Genomic DNA, 24,421 nt, shown 5'->3' with positions numbered 1-24,421 from the left:
CTCATCATAACACCTATTTAACCCACCCCACCATCTAGTATTTTAAATTAGGAAATATATGGCATGTTCTAATAAAAGGCAAAAATAAATTACATAATCTATGTAATAATAGATGCATGTAATATACTGAGTATAACAACAAAATAGATGTTTCAATAAAACAATGAGAATAATAAAAGTAATAAATGATAATAAACTGAGAAAAAACTGCCAAACTGACCATGACATACCAATGGATAGCAACACAAGGCTGAAAGCCATTGGCCTAGAAGAAAAAATCCAAAATCCTTGATAAAGTATAAGACTCTTTAATAATATGAGTCTGATAGAATTTAAATTTAATAAAGGCAGGGAATTTGTCTTCTTTAACACTTCATGTCCAGTACCTATAACCATGCCTGGGCCCATAACAATGCCTGGCCTGTAGTAGGTCATCAACTATTTATCAGATGACTATTAATTTACAAGTTTATCTTCTGCTACTCATGCCATCACACTTTATAACATCAAATTACGTGCAATCTGCTAAACATGGGACAACATTTGGGGCTTCTGTGCCTTTATACATTGCCATTTCTCTGGACAATTCCAAGATTTCTACCTCAAACACAGTTTCTACTTGCTAAAAAAAAAAAAAAAACACATCATCCTTCCTGTATGCAAGAGTAATTCAATAATCTTTAAAATCTAGTTCAACAAGGAGCATCACCTACTCTGTCTGACTCATTCCCTCTAATCAGGCATTCACTGCATACCAACAAAAATGCTCCATCTTCCTAAATCCAATGGTTACCAAAAACCTCCATCTTGATAACTCCAATGGTCAGTCCTCAGCACTTGACACAGCACCAACAAAGGATTATTCCCTCTAACTTGCCAATACTTTTTTCACTTTGCTAATAGGACATTATGCTCTTCTCATTCTTTATCTATTACCTCCCTGGTTGTTCCTTCTTAATTCCCTTCACTTATTTTTCTCCTTGATTTCTTAAGTTGGAGGGACTTAATACTTATCTTCCCTAACAATATTTACTCCCTTGAGTGATCTCATTCACTCTTAAAGTTTTACAACACTACTATATCAACAAAACAATACATACTTATTTATAAGTGCCTACTTTACATCTTGTATGTCTAAAAGATATCTCAAACTCAACATGGTGAAAACTGAATTTATTTTTCCCTGAATATTTTTAACTTTCAGTCTATCCAACTACACCTTATAATCATTCTTGATGACACTGCATCTTTCACATACTCACACCTAGTATTTTCAATCCTGCTCTCTCTCTTTTGGGATGAGCACTGGGTGTTGTATGGAAACGAATTTGACAATAAATTGCATATATTTAAATAAATAAATAAACAAACAAACAAACAAATAAATAAATCCTGCTCTACCATCAAAATATATCCAGAATCTGACAAATGCTCACTACTCTACAACTACCATTTTAGTCCTCCCAAAATCTACTCTTTCCTGGATTATTGCAATATCCTCCCAACTGGTTGTATTAGACTGTTATATTAATAATTCTGTTGCTCCATGCATTCTGGTATTCACTCCCTTGAATGCGGGCTGGGCCTCACTTACTTTAACCAACAGAATGAGGCAGAATTAGCACTGGGCCAGTTCTGTGCTCAAGCTTTACAAAGATCTGGCAGCTTGGGCATTTCTCAGAATCCCTGAACACCTCTGTAAGCAAGCTGGCTACCTTGCTAGAGGGAACATGTATTTTGACTATACAAAGATAGAGGCCCTCCGAACTAATGGAGGAAAACCAAAGAATTTACTAAGAACAATTATCAAGGACCCAGACATATAATCCCAGCTGAGCCATTTCGAGTCAGTCAGCCTCAGCTCTTGGAGCCATCCTTGCTAGGCACTAGATGGATGAGTAGAAAAGCCATCTCAGACTTCACAACCCCAGCAAACATCATCTGGAGCAGGGATGAATGATACTCACTGTGCCTTATATGAATTAAATTCACAGAATCATGATAACAAAACTAAAACAGTTATGGCTTTAGCCACTGAACTTTGAGGTAATATGTTATACAGAAGTACACAACTAAAACACTGTTTTTCATCCTTGCCCTCTAGAATGTATTCTCCCTACAGAATCCCAAGTGTTACTTTGAAAAACTTAAGTCAATTGTCAACTGCTATCTCAAAACACTCAAATAATTCTCCATTTTCCTTAGAGTAAAAACCCACACTCCATATCTCCTCATCATTCCTGAAATTTTTCTCTGTTCAATTTTATCATTTCTTAGAACTTACCACCTTCTAAAATACTATACAATTTATTTAGTACATCTACTTCTTCTTTTCGATCTCCTCTCACAAGAATATATAAGCTCCAAGAAGGCTGACGTTCTTTTCCTCTTTTGTTCATGAATATACCCAAATACCTAGTCGGTACTGAATGAATGCTTATTAAATAAATAAATCTACCTCCACTAAATGGTAGCTACTTCTATGACTGCAAAAGGTGCTTCTCTAACTATACATCTATAACTTGCAGCTACTCTACACCTCTAGTTATTACTGTTATTTATTAGCAAATCTGCCTCTTATAGAGGAATATGAATTATTTCTTCTTCACAATAAATGCCAAGGCAAACAAAACTGTTTAACATGGTATTTGTAAAAGATAACATTTTCTCACTTATGTTTTAATTAAATGGCTCATTTAAAAAAAAAAACAAAAATCATCTCCCAACTGCAATTAACTACACGGTACTTAAAATAAATTGAAATATATAGTTATTAATTTAAAAATATATACTCTCACTTTATAAATAAATGGATTTAAATTCCAGAATATTTTAACTATTAGGTAATGTTTTACTTGAACTTTGGATCCCAGAGAATAAAATATGGAAGCTTACCAGGAAGTGATAAATTCCCACTTTCACTACCAGCTTCTTTAAACGACTGGTTACGCCTTTCATTTTGGGGTTCCAAAATGTCTCTGTACTTTGAGACCATAAGAACAGAAATGAAGTATACAACTGCCAAGGCTAAAAACTGAGCTTGTTTGCTATCCTCCTAGGGAAAAATAAAAGTAGTTGATTATGCCACTATTAAGTAACATGTTTCGATCTTATCTTACATGACAATATTTACATATAAAATACATCCAAAAATCTTTTGACATACACTGAAAATAATAATAAATTCACCTCAACAAAGATTAGGCAAAGAGTCTTGGAAAAATGCCTGTAAATGAGAGTTTTTAATACTTGTGAAACATGGAAACAGAGAATTTGGTTTGTTTTTAAAATGAGGTAACTCAGTCGGAAGACATATGGCATAATATACCTTGTAAGATTAATCAAAAAGCAATTATCATTACATATGTATAACTATTTTTACTTCTAATCATAAGAATTAAAATATGCAGAGGCGCCTGGGTGGCTTAGTCTGACTCTTGATTTGGGCTCAGGTAATGATCTCAGGGTCAAGGGATTAAGCCCCACATCAGGCTCCACACTGAGCACGGAGCCTCCTTAAGATTCTCTCTCTCCCTATGCCCCTTTCCCTGACTTGTGCTTTCTTTCTCTCTCTCTCTCTCCTTCTCTCTAAACTTAGGAAAAAAAAAAAAGAATATGCAAAAAAAAAAATCACAATTAACAATTTTCCTAAAAGACAAACATCCAAGAGAAAAAAAGCAAGGTAATCAGATACAGAACAAGATGCCAAAGGAATTCTCAAGAGCATTTTAAATAGTACAGACAACCAAGTGTCTAAGATTGAAAATATAGTGTCTGCCAGAAAGAAAAGGACAAACTACGTTAACCTCTAGAAGAGGTCAGGGCTTCATCATAGCTCTACAGATCACCTACATGTCAGTATACTGATGACCTCTTCATCTAGTCCAATACTCCATCTTCAAAGGGACTCTGCACACATTTCTGAATATTTTTCACAATAGGTTTGCACTTAAAGGAAAAACTTAAACTTGTCCATCAAATTCTGAAAACCAGAGGTACCGTGAGTAGCAGAAAACTTATAATAAGGAAAACAAAGAACACTGTTGCCTAGCAGATAAATAAATGGCAACTAGTGGTGCAAATGAAACAAAGTCAATTAGCTAGTGTCAAATGTTTTTTGACACAATTTCTGGGAAAGAACGAAATACCACGTTCAACCTGAGCATTTCCATTTAATACAAATATTAATCTGTAAAGAATCTATGATACTCTTTAGGCTCATATATAAGACCTTATTAGCCTTGATGGAAAAGATAAATGTACATTTTCCTGTTTTATTAACCATTCCTTTTCTCCAAACACTCCTGTGTTCTACTGCCCCACAATACTGGCACTATTATAATAATTGTTGCTAATGATGTTGGCACTAAAAATGTAGGCAAGTAACTTACTTGATTCTAACTTCTTAATCTATACAAATTATTTATATGACTATCTAAATACTTATTTAGCACATTAATATGTTCAATATTTAGTTATTACAGTATGAAGTTTATAGAATAAGCCTAATTTCTGTCCAAAGAAGAAACATCCCATAGATATTTATGTTTCAGCCTTTTATCCCCAAATAAATTTGTTTTCAACTGTAGGTATCACTTACTGAATACTTATAATGGACCGGGCACTGTACTATGTAGTTCAAACACATTCATTAACCCCTTTTAACAAGATGAGGCCTAGAAGAATAATTGACCTAAAGGCATATAGTAACTGAAAAAGCAAATGTGAACTCAGATTAGAGCGATTACAAAGTTTAGCACTTAACCTCAGGGTAGTAACTTCTTTATATTGCCAATCTAAAGTCATTTCCTTTTTCATCAAAATTGGATTATGCTAAAAGAGACTCTGGGATATAGTTTGGGAAACACAGTCTTTTTTCTAAAACTCCTATGATTATAAAACTTTTTTAATTACAAAAAAAAAATTTTAGTTATTAATTACTTTTAAAAATTACATGTTAAACATAAGAGATACTCTAATTCTCTGTCCAAATATCCTGACATAAAAACTTGTTACAAAGTTCCAAAGAGCCAAATCATAAAGAGCCAGATGAGGAATTTTCATTTCAAGTACTATGGGAAGCCATTAAAGAATATTTAAAGCAAAAGAATTATATTACTTATTATAGATTTTTAAAAATCACTGTAGGAAAAACAAAGCTATGGGGCAATGGACTCAACCAAAGAAAAGGAAAGTAGCAACAATATTTGGTCCCAAAATAAACCACAGTCAGTGGGTTTGGGGGGAAAAAAAAAAAAAAACAGTTGATGGTTTCTTAACGAAAGGAATAATAAGAGCTATCAAAAAGCAAATATATGGAGATCTAAGGAGGCAACACACCTCATGGTTAAGATCAGAATTCCAAGAACCACATTCCCTAGGTCCTTAACCTACTTCTATCTCTTATTATTTGTGTGATCTTAACCATAATATTTAACCTAACACTTCCATCTTTCTCATATGATTACTACATGAATTAAATGATACAGAGCATCCATTTCCATGCTTAAAACACAGTAAACATTCAGTAACTGCTAACTATAGGTAATAACTATTAACTACAACTACTATTAACAAGTTGTATATGTGTACAAAACTTAGTTAAGAACTCAAAAGAACACCAAGACCCTACAAAAGAGGAGGGAAAATTAAAACTGATGGGCACTGAGGAGGGCACCTATTGGGATGAGCACTGGGTGTTGTATGGAAACCAATTTGACAATAAATTTCATATTAAAAAAAAGAAGTTATAAAATTTATAAAAAGACTTGCATGTAAAATAGAACATCTAGTACTAAATGCAGTAAGTGTTCAATAATTATTAAGTAATGATAATACTACAAATACTGGTGAGGATTACAAATATATATATGTGTATATATATATATATATACACACACACATACATATATATATAATATATAATTTTTAGACAGAGAAAGAGCATGAGCAGGGGAGGGGCACAGAGAGAGAGAGAGAGAGAGAGAGAAGAGAGAGAATCTTAAGCAGGCTCCACACCCAGCATGGAGTCCTACACAACCCTGGGATTAGGACCTGAGCAAGTCAAAAATCAAGAGTCAGACACTTAACCAACTGTACACCTAGGCACCCCCAAATAATTTTTATTTTCATTTTTATACTTTCTTTATTCTTTAGACTTTCTTATATGACTTTACAATTTATACATGAAAACTGCACCACATGTCAAAATCAACTAAAACAAACATTTTTTAAAAATTAAAACTGCCACATTTCATTATTGTAATTCTACTTGTTTGAGGGAAAAACATCCAATATTCAGTACAAATAATATGCCATTCAGAATTTGAACATTTCATTACTTTCAGAGCGTAGATTCTGGAGTTTAAGTCTGCTGGGTTGGAATCCTATCATTTACTAGCTCCATTAACTTGAACAAGTTACTCAAGCTCTCTGCCTCAGATTCCTCATTTATAAAATGAGAATTACAAAAGTACACAACTCAAGAAGTCGTTGGACTTAGTGCATGTGAAGCACTTACAGTGCTTAATATGTAATAATGTTTTATTCTTTTCAGTATCATTACTCTGATATATTAATTCCACTTAAATAGTACTGTCCAATATTCTAAGATTCTAAAATTATTGTCATAAGAATTGGTTCTAGTCCTTCTTATCTCTATTCAACTGTTTTATATCACAGAAAGTTTTTCCTTTCAATACTTTGGGCCTAGGTAGAAATATGTATCAGCTAAGAGTATGTGAAAGAAATATTGTAACTTACTATGTCTCTGAAGACAACTGCCCTAAGCCGATTAATATCCATGTCTTGTAGGAGCTTGTCAAAATCTCTTACTGGAGATATACCACCAGTTATAATGTCCACTGGACTCTATTTAAGACAAAAAATATATATGTATTACACAGACATTTTAAAATATTAGCACAGTATTCCAAGAACCAGGAAAAAAAAGGCTGTAACATTGTTTCTCCTAGCTTATTTTTCCTACTTCCTTCTGTCTTCTTTTTAGGGGTACTGGGATAGAGGTGGGGGTCACAGAAGGGAGCCATAAAGGAAAAATCAAACTGCATGCTAACTCACCAAGTTCATGAAATACAAATTGACATATTCAAAGGAAATTGACATATTTGACATATCAAAGACACAAGAAAAGTAAACACTTGGAAAAGCAGACAAGATTAAGTATAAGCAAATCTTTGCTGTATATTTAAACACAAATATTTGAATGTTATGTCCACAGACTAAAATAACTATTTTAGAACCTTTGTCAGATTTACTTAACTTTATGTTGAAATGAACAACTAAATCTAAGATCTTAATCATAAAGTAAGAGGTACTTTTTTATTAAATTAATTATTCTGTATGCTTACCTTTGCGGCAGATTTCCCCATGGGAATCAGGCTGTGTACTGTTTTCTGGCCCTTGGCTGTATCTCCTCTAGCTTTCAGCTGTGAATGCTGCTGACACTCTAAACAATTCCTAACTGCCACAGCACACACTGTAATTTAAGGAAAAGATTGGGCCAGAAAATTTTATTCAAGATTTTGGAATTGATAAAAATCACCTACATAATATGATTTACATAAGCTTTTATTTGAAACAGATTACTTTCAGCAAATTCCTACAATGTTCCTGGACTCTATCACCTAGTGTTTGTTTTGTGACTTTGTTAGCTACACTGTTAGGGCCCACTGCTAAGAGAGAATCATTTCAGGGAACTAAATCAACAGGCTAGTGTTTCTTAGAGCTTACCTAAGCTAAAGTGGAATGATCTTTTATTAAGGAAAAGATAGGGAAGAAAAGAACTGAAAAGTAGGAAAAAAGAGAAAGCAAATCACACTGCTATGAACTAGTCTATAGTAACAACCTATCACCTTCATCAAAGTAAAATAAACTTAAAACTTGCATGTATTTCTTATGGTCTATCACTATACCAACATATTTATAGAGACTGATAAAAGGTAGAACATTTATAGAAAATATTTACAGAGTCTACTTTTAACTGGTGTTCATTAAAACGGTTTAAAAGGTGGGGGGCAGAAAAGAGACTGTGATTAATAAAGTCCAAAATAGCCTCTCCAGTATTATGCTAAGTGAAATAAGTCAGAATGAGGAAGACAAATACCGTATGATTCCACTCATAAATAGAATCTAAAAAAAAAATTAATAAACAAATAAAAGCATAATCAGGCCTATGAATACAAAGAACAAACTAATGGTTATCAGAGGGTAGGGCAGTGGCAAATGGGCCAAATGAGTGAAGGGGAAAGACAGATGTAGGCCTCCAACTATGGAATGAGTAAGTCATAGGAATAAACAGCAGAGCATAAGGAATACAGTCAATAATATTGTAATAGCAACGTAACTGGACCTAGCCTAATGTATAAACCTGTCAAATCACTAAGTTGTACACCTGAAACTAATGTAATATTGTGTGTCAACTATACTCAAAATAATAATAATAATAAAAATAATTTGGGGGCGCCTGGGTGGCTCAGTTGGTTAGGCATCCAACTTTGGCTCAGGTCATGATCTTGCAGTTTGTGAGTTCGAGTTCCACATCAGGCTCTGTGCTGACAGCTCAGTCTGGAGCCTGGAGCCTGCTTCGGATTCTGTGTCTCCCTCTCTCTCTGCCCCTCTCCTGCTCATGCTCTTTCTCTCTCTGTTTCTCAAAAGTAAATAAACGGTAAAAAATAAATAAATAAAATAATAATAATAATAATAATAATAACTTCATCCAGTAGAAACCAACACATTTATAAGCCTAAGGATCTCCAAATCTTTGTTGAAGATTTGATGTTCCAGTATATTACTACCAGATATTAACCTTTTTTTGTTTTTGACTAACTGAACAGTTTCACCAATATCGTACTCTTAAAATGGTGACCTTCTCTGAGCATAAATCCTATAGTATTCATGTTATATATAACTTATGATTATGAAATTTTAAAGAGCCTGCAATAACACTGTTTGCTAACCTGTGAGTTATGTAAATTCTAGAATTTGGTTGGAACATTTTCAACAACTTAAAATAAGTAGTAAATTAAATGAATCACCTGTTCAAAAAACTACCTCTCTAAATGTGTCCCCCATCAGTTACTCGGGTTATTTAGAAATTAATTTTGAAGTTTAAATGATGAATTAGGTAATGCAAACATGACTATGAAATGCTTATTATCATGTGAATCATCTCAGTTCTTAATCAGATCAGTAGCACTCAGGCTATATGAACTGAACAAGAGTAGGAGAGCAAATTAAGAACAAAATGGCAAACTTCTCTGGGGACTGTAACTACTACCAGACTATCCTATGGCAAGCATAGAACTGAAACAGGAAAGTATTCAGATAAGTGCAAGACAGCAACAAAAGTTGGGGAAAATGAAACAAGGAATATAGTGAAGGAGGGAGGGCAAGAGAGTATGGAAAATGACTCTCAAATTTGAAATCAGGCCCAGAAAAATAACTTTTGCACTTTTTTGTCCCAGGTTGCATAAAATCAAGTTTGGGTATCGCAAAGTTAAAAACCTATCACACTCAGCAGTCTCAGTAGTAGAAGCTACTCTTAACTGTTGCCATCCTGCCTTCTCACCTCCAACCTCAGGAAAGAACAGGAATGAGGAGACCAGGGATCAAACACTTGGATTGTTTACCAAGCTTACCATACTCTATTAAAGACTTTGAACAAATAGTTTTCAGAATCTCACTTCCATATATAAAAATACATGATGCTGGGGTAGATCAAATTATGAAAATGAGTATTTCCTAATTTCAGAATACTTGAGTATAGTGACACATTGATAGCATAGCCTTGTATTTTTAATTCCAGAAGTATACTCTTTATAGGAAAGTGGCAACGTTTAAAAAAATGGCATATACAAAAGCAATGGAGTCAAAATAGTTTAATTATATTACTAATAGAAAGTTCAAGGAAGTATGTTACAACAGAAAAAGTAGGAAAACAAGTTAAACTATATTCAAATTCTAACTTCACCAACTACAGCTTTTGGATTTTTAATACATTTCCTAATATCTCTGATCTCAAATATCCTCATGAATAAAAGAAAATAATTGCTGACTCATTGGAAATCTGCAATAACAAGTGTAGTCAATAAATGATAGTTTTTGTTTTCTTATACCTACCATTTGAATCTCTTAATTAGAATTTTAAAACAATTTCTAAAAACTGTCACATCAAGTTCTTTAGAGCATCCCAAGTTGAAAAGTAGTTTGAATAGCATTTTGAGTAATCAAAACATAATCAGTGCACCAAAAAAGTCTAAATATATCTCAGCTTATATAACAGATACTCCTGCTAAAAATGGGAAAATATTTCATTAACAATGAGATTTTCCACCTTTAGTGTTACATTTCCACAGATGCCTTATTTTTTATCTCTCTTCATGTGGCAATGGTTCCTAGTGGTTTTGCTTCCATTTCTTCAACCACCTCTTCCTACCTGCTTCTCTCCATTTAATAAGCAAATCATTAACGAAACCTCAGTATTTACAACTAGATGCAGGAAATCTTCTGCCCAGAGAAAACTTATTTTGCTTCACCTAAGGAAGCCCTGATGACATTAAAAATTCCTTATGTAAAAAAAAAAAAAAAAAAAAAAAAAAAAAAAATTCCTTATGTATTTTAACTTTTACCTAAGCAAGAAATGCCTCCAGGAGAATAGAGATCTAGATTTCAGGAACTGTTCCAACAAATTACCATGGCTCATGTAGATAAAGGCTGTATTTGAATGATGCTAGTTTTAGAATCTTGCTACTCAAGTATGTTTGTAAGATAGCAGTTTCAACATCACCTGGGATGTTAGGCAATTATAGACCTCACCCCATACTAACTGCATTTTAACAAGATGCTATGGTGATTTCTTGTGTATGAATCATCTTAAAATCTGAGAAGCACCATTTTTGAGCAAAAAAAGATCGGAGGAGGAGGGGTAATGGTGACCACAATCAACTGAGATTTTTTTAAAACATGTCATTCCTCTAGCCAATTTTATAACTACTACTATAAGCATAGTACTTAGATAGTCTTCACTCTTTGGAGATTAAAAAAAAAGCATATGACAAATTGCCTAGTACTCATTTTCCCAACAACAGATAAAAGATAATTTCAATCTAATATGTCAAGATAACTGAAAATTTTTAAAGTAAATTCCTGATAGGTTTTAACAGCTCACCTAGTCGGAGACACTGTCGCAAAATTCCTCCAGAAGACATATTTTTTTCAGCTTCAATTTCAGTAAAGCCAAGAGAACTTGCAAATATAAGCACATCCACAAGGCTGATTAGCCTCTGCAAAAATGTCACAGAGGCTTCTATTGAAAGGCCTTGAGTAGGTTCTATATTCTCCAGCTCATGCTGTAAGGAACAGAATTTGAAATTTATATCTATATTTTGATAAAAATCTAATTTTCTTGGATACATTCCCCAAATTTCTAAGTTTTATAAAAAGCCAGCTTTCAGAAATCTAGTTCAACAGAATGTTTTCCTTTTTCATCTAAAAAGAAGGCAACAGAAAAGTACAGGTGAACCACCACCAATCATATTCTCTCGCTGACTCATGCCTAAGAAATCAACATAGTTTTTAGTTCTTTCATTCTTGGAACAGATTCTAAAGTCCTTTCATGTAACTGTAAAAGATACTGTTACTTTTGGCTTAATGCACTTATGATGCATAGTAACCACCACATTCAAGTGTTAACAAAGATGCATAACAGTAGCATTTTCACACCAATTTTATAGAGTAGTTAAATCCTTACTGTAGCCGATGTAGCAGCTGAAAGCAATGGCAGTATACCCCCACAAGCCATGACCATATTGTCCATCACTTGAGAGATGAGATGAATTGTGTTGTGTACAAAGATGACATTATCACTGCTATTCACGAAGTCCATAACTGTCTTTGTTGAATGGCTGTCCAAAGATAAATGATGTTTACTGATAAAGCTAAAGAAAGGAAATCACAGTTTGCCTACTTGAGGGGAGGGAGGATAAGACAGTGCGTTTGCTTCGTCTTTAAAGCTGAGGTAATGATAATGATACAGCAGACATGTTGGGGATGCACTTCTTCACAAGATGTAGACCATTTCATATCAGGAGTTACTATCCATGCCCCTTTTCAGTGCTGAAACATATAATACCATTCATCTTGTATATAAAAAGTTGAATTATCCTTAACTGGGAACAAAACTGAGAAGTCACATAGCAAAAACTAAGAGGCAAATGGTGTTAAATGTGCAAATAAAAATAAATTTTCTACTAACATTTTCTTAGAGAAAGCCATAACATGCTTTTAAACAGGATAAGTGTAGTATACAAATAACAATAAACCAATTAGGCATTTCAAAAACATAAATCATACAATAGATAATCTGAAATGTACAGATTTCTTATACCAAAACTACATTGGAGAATTGGGTGTTATACTTAGAGTCCAATTTTTTTTTTTTTTTTTAGTACTTATAGATAAAGCAACTTAGCTTTTATGCTACAGGAAATCTTCAGCACATTTTTTAAAAGAAAAATCTCTGATTTTCAGTTTGTTGTAATTCAGACTGGGTAGCTCATTTCTACAATGGCCAATAAAAGTTAATTCAATAAAACCCTATCACAGAAATAATTTATATTCTACTTTTTAACCAAATGTCTGAAATAAATTGCAAAATGTTAACTATATAAATTTCTTTAAACAAACACTAAACTTCATACACATCTTCTATAACAAACATATGGACATACCTTCTCCACATCTGTATATCTGTTTCTATTGAAAATAATAGATCAGTGAGCAAACGTTGATGCATTTGAGACCATTTGAACTCAGGAATACGAAACATAGCAGATCTGGAATCCCTCCTTTGTCCATTACCTCCATCTGGTGCTATTCCTTGACCTGGCCCCTCCTGTTGCCTTGACATCTAATACAGTAAATTTAGAAGAGTAATAAAATAAATTGAACTTCAAAGAAGGCATTAATAATAATAGCTCCTATGCAATTCATCTAACAAATAATCACATTTGAAGATACTAAGGAACCAAATTTACAGAAAAATAATCAATAAGTAATAACATTAAAACTTTAATACATTTAGGGACGCCTGGGTGGCTCAGTCAGTTAAGCGGCCGACTTCAGCTCAGGTCATGATCTCTCGGTCCGCGAGTTCGAGCCCCGCGTCGGGCTCTGTGCTGACAGCTCAGAGCCTGGAGCCTGTTTCAGATTCTGTGTCTCCCTCTCTCTGACCCTCCCCTGTTCATGCTCTGTCTCTCCCTGTCTCAAAATAAATAAAACGTTTAAAAAGAAAACTTTAATACATTTAAAGCAAAGTTACCAAAAATGCTAACTACCATAATTCAACAGTCATTAGCTTGGAACCATTTGGTATTACAACCAGCTAATGTATTATTTCTACAAAGGAATCAAGAAGTTCTTAGATTTGAATATGAGGAGGAAAGAAAGGCAGTATCTGGATTATAAATTGGTTAAAATTAAAAACAAACAAACATAAAGATAACAAAATTAAGAACACCCAACAAAATAGGAAAGAGGGAGTTAAGAGCTAAACAGCATGAAAAATTATAACATGGAATCAACCACTGTCTCATGAATTATTCTGAGATACTAGTAAAGGAGAAAGCTGTGCCTCTTGATCTCAGAAAGGTTCCTCCACTCTTACAAAATAAACAAACCTCGTGGAACAATTTTAAACTACATGCTTCATATATAAAATTATACACTAGTAGGTGGTTCTGCAGGACAACAGCCCTAGATTTTTGTCAGAAAATTAATGTGCTAATAACTACGATTATGTTATCAAATAAAGGTAAAGACAAGTATTTCCAATATTTGCTTTCTAAACTAAAATTATTACAATCCTAAAACTTGAAAGTAGAAAGTAGTAACTTCTGGTGATCTTGTGGTAAAAATAATAATAAAAGCTGCCATTTAATCAATTCACACTAAAACCTTGTGCTAAAGAAAACAAATATAATCTTTACATTCATTGCATTTATATAATTGCAAATAGGATATGAATCAACTCCAAAATAAAATAAAATGTAAGTATATACACTTGCTCTATCTTATTTCAATGTAAATACACTTCAAGAATACAGTATATATAATCACCTCAAGCACAGGTTGATGGGGGTGAGATGCTTCCATGTTTGTATTGGCCTTCAACTCCAATCTCTCAGTATCTGTAGCAACACTGGAAACGTCCAATTTAGCAATCCTCTGCTCAGAAGTAGTAGGAGACTCAAAGATATTACCAGGAGAATCACTAAGTAATTTGGTTTCTCTATCAGAGTTACTTGTTTTCTTCCCTTCCTCTAGCATTGCACCAATATCTGATTGTACAGGTGTCTGGGAAACAGTAGCATCTGGTGAGGTAGCCGGAGACCCTGATGCTGTCATAGTCAAGATTCCAGAGTCTTTGGAATCTTGAGTTTCGCTGTCCGTTTCCTTCTTATTTACAGATTCTTCCTCTTGAAATATTAATTTGTTGTCATTACTAAACATGTCCAGTCTTTCACTGGCTTCAGAGGCAGCTGGAGACAAACTATCTTCTTGGAGTTCTGTGCGTTGACTGGCTTCCTCAGTAGGACTACTTTCTACCTTCAGTTCTACATAATCATCATCATCTTCCTCTACTATAGATTTCTCCAATAATTCTGGCACCTCTGAAGCATCCTCTTCTGAAGGAGAACTTACAGAAGCAGTTACTTCACTAACAGTTATTATACCTTTGCCAGCTCTTTTAAAAGAATTAGAGGAAACAGTCTCACCTATTATATCAGAAGATACTTCTAAATCATCTATATGAATTGTTTCATTTATCAGTGTTTCTTCTAAAGGGACTTCATCCAGTAACTCCTGATTTTCTTGACCAGTTTTCCTTTCTTCATTAGATGTGTTAGGAGTTTGCAGTCCAACACTGGATGTAGAGTTTACTGAAACTGTCTTCTCAATACTTGACTTTTCATCACTATTTCTGGGGATATGAGTAGACACAGGACAATCCTTCATATCTGATTGCTGGGATGCTATTGAAACATTAACATCCCTGCTAATGACAGAGACTGCTTCAACTGGACTTGAACATTGCCCAATTTCTTCATCAACCTTTCCCTGGTGTTCCCTGAATATATTGGCAAGATTTTCTTTGTGTATTTCAAAAGTGACCTAGATGAAAAACATCCAGTCAAAATATGCAAAAAAGAAAGAAAAACAGAACATACAGTACATAAAATTAAAAATTTAACTATTTTTCAAATAAATGGTTTTATATAATGCAATAAAATAATTTTCCTAGAATATCCTTATCTTATAAAATAAACAAAAAGTCAATCACAAAAATTTAAATAGTCAAAAAAATGAGAGCTATACTTAATGATGATAGGTAGCATGGCTTTAAACCACAATAACATCCTTACTTTGCCTATTCTTAAACATATATATGAAAAGAATATACTATTCCACTGACCTCTATAAACTGTACCAGGATCTAAGTATATAGCATTGTGAAGGGCTTTGTACACTAGATAATACATTGTTTTAACTGCAATGAAAATCCATTTCCACGTGACTTATCCTCAACATAGATTAAAAATATCAATTAATTATGCCCACTATTATAGCAGCTCTCCATATATTTATTGAGTTAGTAAAACTTTTTCTTACTAAACTAATACAAATTCAGCAATGAGAAAAAAATCCAATCCTTCCCCAAAGCTCAACCATAATTTTCAAAGTCTAAACTGGTCAAAATAGCCTGCAAGTTCCAGGTTATCCATCCATCCATCCATCCATCCATCCACCCAACGCCACTTGCATGTGAGTGACTAGTATCAGGCACTATGAACATCAACTCTTATCATGCCTGGCCCTGCACACTTTTACCTCAATAATTTTCTTACCGAAGATTATTATAGCCACCATTATCTGGTTGCCACTGGTGTTAGAACAGGAAACACCCCTCAGAAAGAAGTATAATACAAGCAGAAAGTACAGACATGATTATAGTTTACCAATGTTAGAACTGTTTGTTCCTGTAACCTACATTATTATAATACATACAGCAAACTGAACCTTTAGTCAACAAACCTTTATTGAGCCCTAGTATGGGAGGATGGTAGTAGATGACAGGAAAAGATGATTTTTGTGCACAAAGACCCATAGGCATTTTTGATTCATAGGTATGAATACATATGGGTAAAAGGCAAACAAATGTTTAAATAATGCACAATGCACACATTTTTTCAATAGCTATTTACTAACCTTCACTCATAATATATACAGTATGCTCATGCCTTAATAGGATACAGCTAAAAATAAAAATGTTTGGAAAATAAACATTTCACAAATTATAAATACTGGGGGAATTTTTCTGAATATTTCAAAATGTAATGCATATATTCCAAATAAAATGGCACAGTAACATTAACAAAATACCAATTTATTTTATAACCATTTTTTTTTAAATGTTTTGTTTTGTTTTAAATAGGTCCACACCCAACGTAGGACTTGAACTCACAACCCTGAGATTAAGAGTCACATGCTCTACCAACTGAGTAAGCCATGTGCCCTGAACTAACTTATTTTAATTGACCAACTTCTCATTATCCAGTCAGCAAAATTTACTGAACACCCAAAGCATGCCAGGCACTGTGTGATGAACACAATGTCCTTGCCTTCATGAGGCTTACAGTCTAATGAAGGAGATTGAAAATAAATATACAAAAATATAAGATAATGTCAGTTAATAGTGAGAGATTTGAAGGCGAAAAAAAAAGAAAATAAAAGTCTAGGTGGGATGATGTAGTAGAGTAACTGGGGAAGGTCTCTAAGGATATTATATTGAACAGAGATCAGAATAAAGTGAGACAGAAAGTTATATGAATATGTAAAGGAAAACAATTTCAGGCAGAAGGAAAAACAAATGCAAAGCCCCTAGTAGCCAAAATAATCGTGGTATGTTGGAGGAACAATAAACAGTAGAAAGAGAACTATAGATAAGGTCACAGAGGAAGGCACTGGCTAGATCATAGTTACAGAGAACTATAGACTGTATTAATGATTTTGAATTTTATTCAGAGAGAGAGCCACTAGAAAATTTTGAGTAAGACAAGATAGGTTTGTTGTTGTTGTTGTTGTTGTTGTTGTTTTTAATGATCCGATTTCTTAAGGTATCATTTAGTCTATTTGGAAAACTGACTTTAGGGAAATCATTTCTGCACTGATATGACAATTATTATTGTCTAGAGAAGGCAAGTTTCATACCACCAACCTCAGAGTGATTTTGAAAATAGATCCTTTATTTCAAACACAGTAAGTTTAGTTTTCAATAATTATTTGCTTTCATTTTACTCAATTTAAGGATTTTAAATTTTTTATTATAAAATATATCCATAAACATAAATACATACAATTTATACATACAGATCAAAGAGTAATTTTTTAAACCCAATACACCTACTATCCACATCAGGAAACGGAATACTACTACCTCACAATTCCTCTATGTGCCCATCCTCAACTGTACTCCCAACCTCCCTACCCCTATTAAGAGCAAATCAACATTCTTACATTTCTGTTGTTCCCTACCTGTTTGTTAACAGCTCTACTACCTATATAGTAAAAATATTTATCAAGTTTAGTTTGAGAAGCTAAATATAGCATAATCTTAGCCAGCCATCAAATAAAAGGGCAATATTGCTAAATAAATAAATAAATAAATAAATAAATAAATAAATAAATAAAGGCTATCAGAAGACAAGCTACAGTTCCTGAAGTTTCTCTTCAGTTTCTATAAGAGGATATATAAGGCTATTTCTGGGAAGTCTGTTGGCAAGGCCATTAGGAAATATACAAGGCGTTAAGAACTAGAGCATCTATAAGGGGTAGTGTGGGCCAGGTAGTAGGTATCTGGCATGAATAACGTACAAGAAGTATACTACTTTGTATCTTCCAATTCTCACCATGGTCTACCTCTACTCTCAGAAGTAAATCAAAGCAGACCACTTTTTTTGAGGAGAGAAGCATGAATGTACAAATGATCCAGGCAGGAGGAATACGGGCCTATCACATGTAGGTAATTTGTTCTCAGGTTAAAAAAAAAAAAAAAAAAAAGTTATAATGGCAGATGGCATTTCATGGACAATAGCTTCCCTCTATATCTGTCTCCTAAGTCAAACCGTTCCAGTTTAGAAGGACTGTCATATGTCTACTACATAGCTATCATTGCAGGATCTCCCTGAACCATGGTCTTAGAGATCCCCTCTCATCTCTCTTCCATGTTGCCTCTCCTTTTCCCTATGTCCCACATATTTGTTTAAAGCTCTCCTTTTGGTGTGTATATCCTCTGGCGTCTTCTCAAAAAATAAGTACATGTAAACTAAGTTTTTGAGACTTTAAAACATTTATTTTACCTCCATACTTGATTAATAGAGTATAAAACCATAGGTTGGATAGCATTAATCCCCAGAATTTGAAAGGTATTTCTTCACTTATTTCTGTGCTTCTGTTGCGAAGTCTCAGCCTACTCTGATTCTTTATCCTTTATATAAACTATTTTGTTCCCTGTGAAATCATATAAAATATCCTTGCTCTTAGTGCTTTCAAATTTCACAATGATTTTCAGCACAGATCTATTTTCATCCATTGTGCTAAACACCCATTGGGTCCTTCCAATCAAGCAACAAATATCCTTGGCTCTGGGAAATTTTCTTGAATCAATTAATTTATACCTTTGTCTCCTTTTTCACCTATTCTTGCTTTCTAGGATTACTATTTTTTGACACTGCACTGAATACTCCTCTAATTTTCTTACCATATCTCTATTTTCAATCCCTTTGTCTTTTGGTTCTACTGTCTGGGAGAGTTCCTCCACTAACCCTTAAACATGTTTTACATTTCTCCTATATGAGTCTGGGCTAGTCACTTGACTTCTTACTGCTCATATTAAAATGGGTGGTACAAGGGGAAACACAAACCTAAAAAATTTATATTTTAAATGTTCCCTGGTGTTAAAAAAGAAAATTCCCTCTCCTCTCTTGAGCACTTCCTGTAGAAAGCCTGAAGTTCAAAATACAGTAACCCTTGAACAACACAAGGGATGGGGTGCCAAATCCCCCCGAACCTCACATGCAGTCAAAACTCAAGCAAAACTTGGGGCGCCTGGGTGGCTCAGTCGGGTAAGCATCTAACTTCGGCTCAGGTCATGATCTTGCAGATAGTGAGTTTGAGCCCTGTGTCAAGCTCTGTGCTGACAGTTCAGAGCCTGAAGCCTACTTTGGATTCTGTGCCTCCCTCTCTCTCTGCCCCTCCCCTGGCTGTGCTCTCTCTCTCAAAAATAAACACTTAAAAAAAACTTTTTTTAATCAAGTAAAACTTGAATCCACAAAAACTTACTGACAGCCTACTGCTGACTAGAAGACTTATTGATAACATAAACAGTCTATTAGCATACATTCTGTATGTTGTATGTATTATATGTATCCCTATAATAAAATAAGCTGGAGAAAAGAAAATTTTAAGAATTGGGGTTCCTGGGTGGTTCACTCGGCTCAGGGTCCAACTTCGGCTCAGGTCATGATCTCACAGTTCCTGCAGCTCAGAGCCTGGAGCCTGCTTTGGATTCTGTGTCTCCCTCTCTGCCACTCCCCCACTCATGCTCTGTGTTTTCATTTCTCTCCCTCTCTCTCTCTCTCTCTCCCTCTCTCTCCCTCTCAAAAATAAACATTAAAAAATTTTTTAATGTTTAAGAATGTCTAAGGAAAAGACATTTCAAGTATATATTTATCCAAAAAAATCCACATATGAGTATACCTGCTCAGTTCAAACCTATGTTGACCCAGGGTCAACTGTACTTTCTCTGGCATTTTGAGATGTATATAAATCTTGTGAAAAGGTAATAAGTCTTTGTGCTATTTCTGCATCCCGGGATATCTTTCCTGGGGGTGTTCAAGTCATCTCTTTGAAACATGAACATCAAGAATGATGATGCCCTGCTTCCTGTCTCTATGGGAGTTTAAGTCTAAGTATTTAGTTCCAAAATGTAACCTCCAGCTTGGCCAACATATACAAGATTTTCTCTTTTGGATGAAAACAGCTACATGTATGTAATGGATTGTATCTGTCTGGCCATATAAAATGGTGAAATGCTTTTTTTGTCTTTGAAATCTCTTCAGTGGATAGCCTGAGATGTGCATTACCGTCTGGCTTAATGCTTGCTGATTATTTCACTCCTTTCCACACTTTGAAAACAGGGTATTTTGTGCTAACAGGAGCTTTTATTTTTAATTATTTCCCGAACAATATACTAATAAGGTTATTAACATAGTTATTAAGAGATTAAATGAGTTCTATATGTAAAGTACTTAAAATGGCCCAATACCATTTTGGTGACTGCTGTTTATTTTTCTTATAGAAAAGCATTATATTCTAGTTTCATAGTTTATAGTTACTCTTATCTCTCTGAGGATGTTAATAGTTATTTTTCTTCTGTTTTGTTTCTTCTCTTTGTATTATCTCTGTTTTCCTTGAGTTGCCTCTATTGGTCTGCTTTGTTTCTATCTCCCATGTTAGATGCTTTTCTTAAAACTCTGATATAACTTGGTTTTCTCCTCAGGATTGGCAAAAGGAATGACAAAGGGTCCAGGGGTTAAAAAGCTCTCACTACAGTGGGTAATCTACTTTTACCTTTACTATATCATGATCTGGGCACAGTTTGATTCAGACAACCCAAAGAAGGGTACAACGACAACCCAAAGAAGCATCTTCCAATGTTCTGCTTGCAGGGTTATGGTCTGGCTGCCTACATTTTAGGAGCCAAACACGAAAAGCACAATGGTGGAAGTGTTGCCTTTGCACCCAACATTCAGTTGCACACAGTCTCTTAATCTCCCCACCCCCTCCATTTTGCTAATATAAACAAAGACCAGTGGCCCTCTGTATTGCCCTCTCTAGATTCTGTAAGAATAGACTGGGATAGTGTTTTAATAGCACGGAGGAAGGGAGAATAACGAGGTACCAAATTGCTACTCAAACAATCTTATTCAATGTTTTTTGCTTCTAGCACACCCAACCCCCAATTCTCAGTTTCATATACAGATAGGCTTCCAGTTCCTAAGAATCCTGAGGGTTCTTTAGTGAAAATAAAGTTAGCTCTTAGCTTTTCCCACGCTAAGTTCATGATTTACTTTTCCCAATCTAAGTTAATACACCTATAGATCTGATCGCTAGACTCTAAATTTTACTGCTTTTCACTCTATTCCTATTCTCTCCATCCTGTGGACTTACATATTTTTCAAAACCCTTTCATGGCATTTTTAGTAGGGTTTCAATATGAAGTAAAATTAGATGTTAGTGTTCAACTTTCCAGTTTAATCCAAAAGCTTTGTTTTCTCTAAGTCAGCTTAAATCAACATATACTTAGTTTCTGTTCATCTAGTTACGAGCTATTTTCCAAAATCATTAAGCATATACCTTCCTTTTTTATTTTTTTAAAATAAAGCAATATTATGTTTGATTATGCTTCACACACACACATACACACACACACACACACACACACACACACACACAAAACCACAGAAACCATAGAGATTTTAAAGGCTATTCTTTGTAATTTCTTGTTAATAGTAACTGTAAACTACAACATTTTTACCCAACATTGAACAGAATCACTGAAATACCTTCTAAAAGTGCTATAAATGCAATATCCTTCTAAAAGTCTATGAGAATAAAGATTAAGATGAATGCAGACCCCTCAAAAAAATTGCTTGTATTTAAATTCAAAATACTTTCAGGTGCATTCTCTCTAAATCTATTTTGTTGGGGTTTTTTTTAATCATGAATGGATGTTCTATTTTGCCAAATGCTTTTACTGCATCTGTTGAAAGGATCACACGGTTCTTACCTTTTCTTTTATTAATGTGGTGTAGCATGTTGACTGATTTAATAATACTTAACCACCCTCACAACCCAGAAATAAAATACCATTTGATAGTGGTGAATGATCTTGTTAATGTACTGCTGAATTCAGTTGGCTAGTATTTTATGAAGAATTTTTGCATCCACATTCACCAGGGATATTGACCTGTAGTTCTCTTTTTTAGTGCAGTCTTCATCTGGTTTTGGTATCAGAGTAATGCTGGCCTCACAAAATGAATTTAGACTTTTTCCTTCATTTTCTACATTTTAGAATAGTTTGAAAAGAATAGAATAGGTATTAAATCTACTTTAAATGTTTGGTAGAATTCACCTGTTGATGCCATCGGATAAAGGCCATATATGAAAAGCCCACAGCTAATATAATACACTCAACAGGGAAAAACTGAAAGCTTTTCCTTCAGTCAGGAATAAGACAGGGATGTCCATTCTCACCACTATTACTTAACACAGTACTGGAAGTCCTACCCACAGCAATCAGACAACAGGAAGAAATAAAAGGCATCCAAATCAGCAAGGAAGAAGCCAAACTTTCACTATTTGCAGATGACATGATACTGTATATAGAAAACCCAAAGGACTCCACAAAAAAATTGCTAGAACAGATACATGAATTCAGTAAAGTCATAGGATACAAAATCAACATACAGAAATCTGTGGCATTCCTATACACCAAAAATGAAGCAGCAGAAAGAGAAATTAAGGAATCAAACCCATTTGCAATTGCACCAAAAACAGTAAGATACCTAGGAATAAACTTAAACACAGGGGTAAGAGATCTGTACTCTGAAAACCACGAAACACTGATGAAAGAAACTGAAAGTAACACACAAAAAAATGGAAAGACATTCCATGCTCATGATGTGGAAGAACAAACATTGTTAAAATGTCTATACTACCCAAAGTAATCAATATATCTAATGCAATCTCTATGCAAAATACCAACAGGTGGAGTGCCTGGGTGGCTCAGTCAGTTAAGCATCCAACTTCAGCTCAGGTCATGATCTAGCAGTTCGTGGGTTTGAGCCCCACATCGGGCTCTGTGCTGACAGCTCAGAGCCTGGAGCCTACTTCAGATTCTGTGTCTCCCTCTCTTTTTAACTCCCTCACTCATGCTCTGTCTCTCTCAAAAATAAATAAACATTAAAAATAATTTAAATACCAACAGCAAAATACCAAGAGCTAGAACAAACAACCTAAAACTTATATGGAACCACAAAAGACCCCAAATAGCCAAAGCAATCTTAAAAAAGAAAAGCAAAACTGGAGACATTACAATTCCAGGCATCAAATTACATTACAAAGCACAAGTTGGACACAAATTGGAATGTAGACACAAACTGGAATGGAATAGAATGTAAAACCCAGAAAAACCCCACAACTATATGGTCAATTAATCTTCGACAAAACAAGAAAGAATATCCAATGGGAAAAAGACAGTTTCTTCAACAAATGGCATTGGAAAAACTAGAGAGCAACATGCAAAAGAATAAAACTGGACCACTTTCTTACACCAAACACAAAAATAAATTCAAAATGGATAAAAGACTGGGAAGCATGGATGGCTCAATCAGTTGAGCATCTGACTCTTGATTTCAGCTCAGGTCATGATCTCAGGATCACAAGATCAAGCCCCAAGTCAGGCTCCATGCTGAGCATGGAACATACTTAAGATTCTCTCTCTCTCCCTTTCTCCCACTCCCCCACTTGTGCTTTCTCTCCAAAATAAAAAATAATTTTAAAAAATGGACTAAAGACCTAAATATGAGACCTAAAACCATAAAAATCCTTGAGGAGAACACAGGCAGTAAATTCTTTGACAATGGCCTTAGCAACTTCTTTCTAGATATGCCTCCTGAGGCAAGGGAAATAAAGGCAAATAAAAAGCTTCATCAAAATAAAAAGCTTCTGCACAATGAAGGAAACAATCAACAAAATTAAAAGGCAGCCTATAGAATGGGAGAAGATACTCACATATGACATTATCTGATAAAAAGTTAGTATCCAAAATCTATAAAGAACTTAACAAACTCAACAACCAAAAAAATGTATAATCCGGGGCGCCTGGGTGGCGCAGTCGGTTAAGCGTCCGACTTCAGCCAGGTCACGATCTCGCGGTCCGTGAGTTCGAGCCCCGCGTCAGGCTCTGAGCTGATGGCTCGGAGCCTGGAGCCTGTTTCCGATTCTGTCTCCCTCTCTCTCTGGCCCTCCCCGAGAGAGACAGACAGAGCATGAACGGGGGAGGGGCAGAGAGAGAGGGAGACAGAATCGGAAACAGGCTCCAGGCTCCGAGCCATCAGCTCAGAGCCTGACGCGGGGCTCGAACTCACGGACCGCGAGATCGTGACCTGGCTGAAGTCGGACGCTTAACCGACTGCGCCACCCAGGCGCCCCGAAAAAAAAATTTTTAAAAAAAAAATGTATAATCCAATTTAAAACATGGGCAGAAGACAAGAATAGA

General features: G+C 34.7%; 1 protein-coding gene across 3 annotated transcripts in view; it reads right to left on the bottom strand.

Moving 5' to 3' along the window:
- LRBA (LPS responsive beige-like anchor protein) overlaps nt 1-24,421 on the bottom strand; it is a 781,201-nt gene that overhangs the window by 567,500 nt on the left and 189,280 nt on the right. For 2 of the 3 annotated variants that reach the window (XM_042983782.1, XM_042983783.1), the window contains exons 23-29: nt 14,137-15,192; nt 12,750-12,928; nt 11,771-11,924; nt 11,189-11,369; nt 7,371-7,498; nt 6,763-6,870; nt 2,896-3,055 (exon numbers count right to left, since the gene is read on the bottom strand). In XM_042983782.1, the coding sequence (XP_042839716.1) occupies nt 2,896-3,055; nt 6,763-6,870; nt 7,371-7,498; nt 11,189-11,369; nt 11,771-11,924; nt 12,750-12,928; nt 14,137-15,192 (1,966 nt within the window). The remainder of the gene's footprint in view (nt 1-2,895; nt 3,056-6,762; nt 6,871-7,370; nt 7,499-11,188; nt 11,370-11,770; nt 11,925-12,749; nt 12,929-14,136; nt 15,193-24,421) is intronic. The other variant, XM_042983784.1, reaches the window with a different exon arrangement.

The sequence above is a fragment of the Panthera tigris genome, chromosome B1, assembly GCF_018350195.1.
Source record: "Panthera tigris isolate Pti1 chromosome B1, P.tigris_Pti1_mat1.1, whole genome shotgun sequence".
Classification (NCBI taxonomy): domain Eukaryota; kingdom Metazoa; phylum Chordata; class Mammalia; order Carnivora; family Felidae; genus Panthera; species Panthera tigris.
This window is presented reverse-complemented; position numbering and strand designations above follow the sequence as displayed.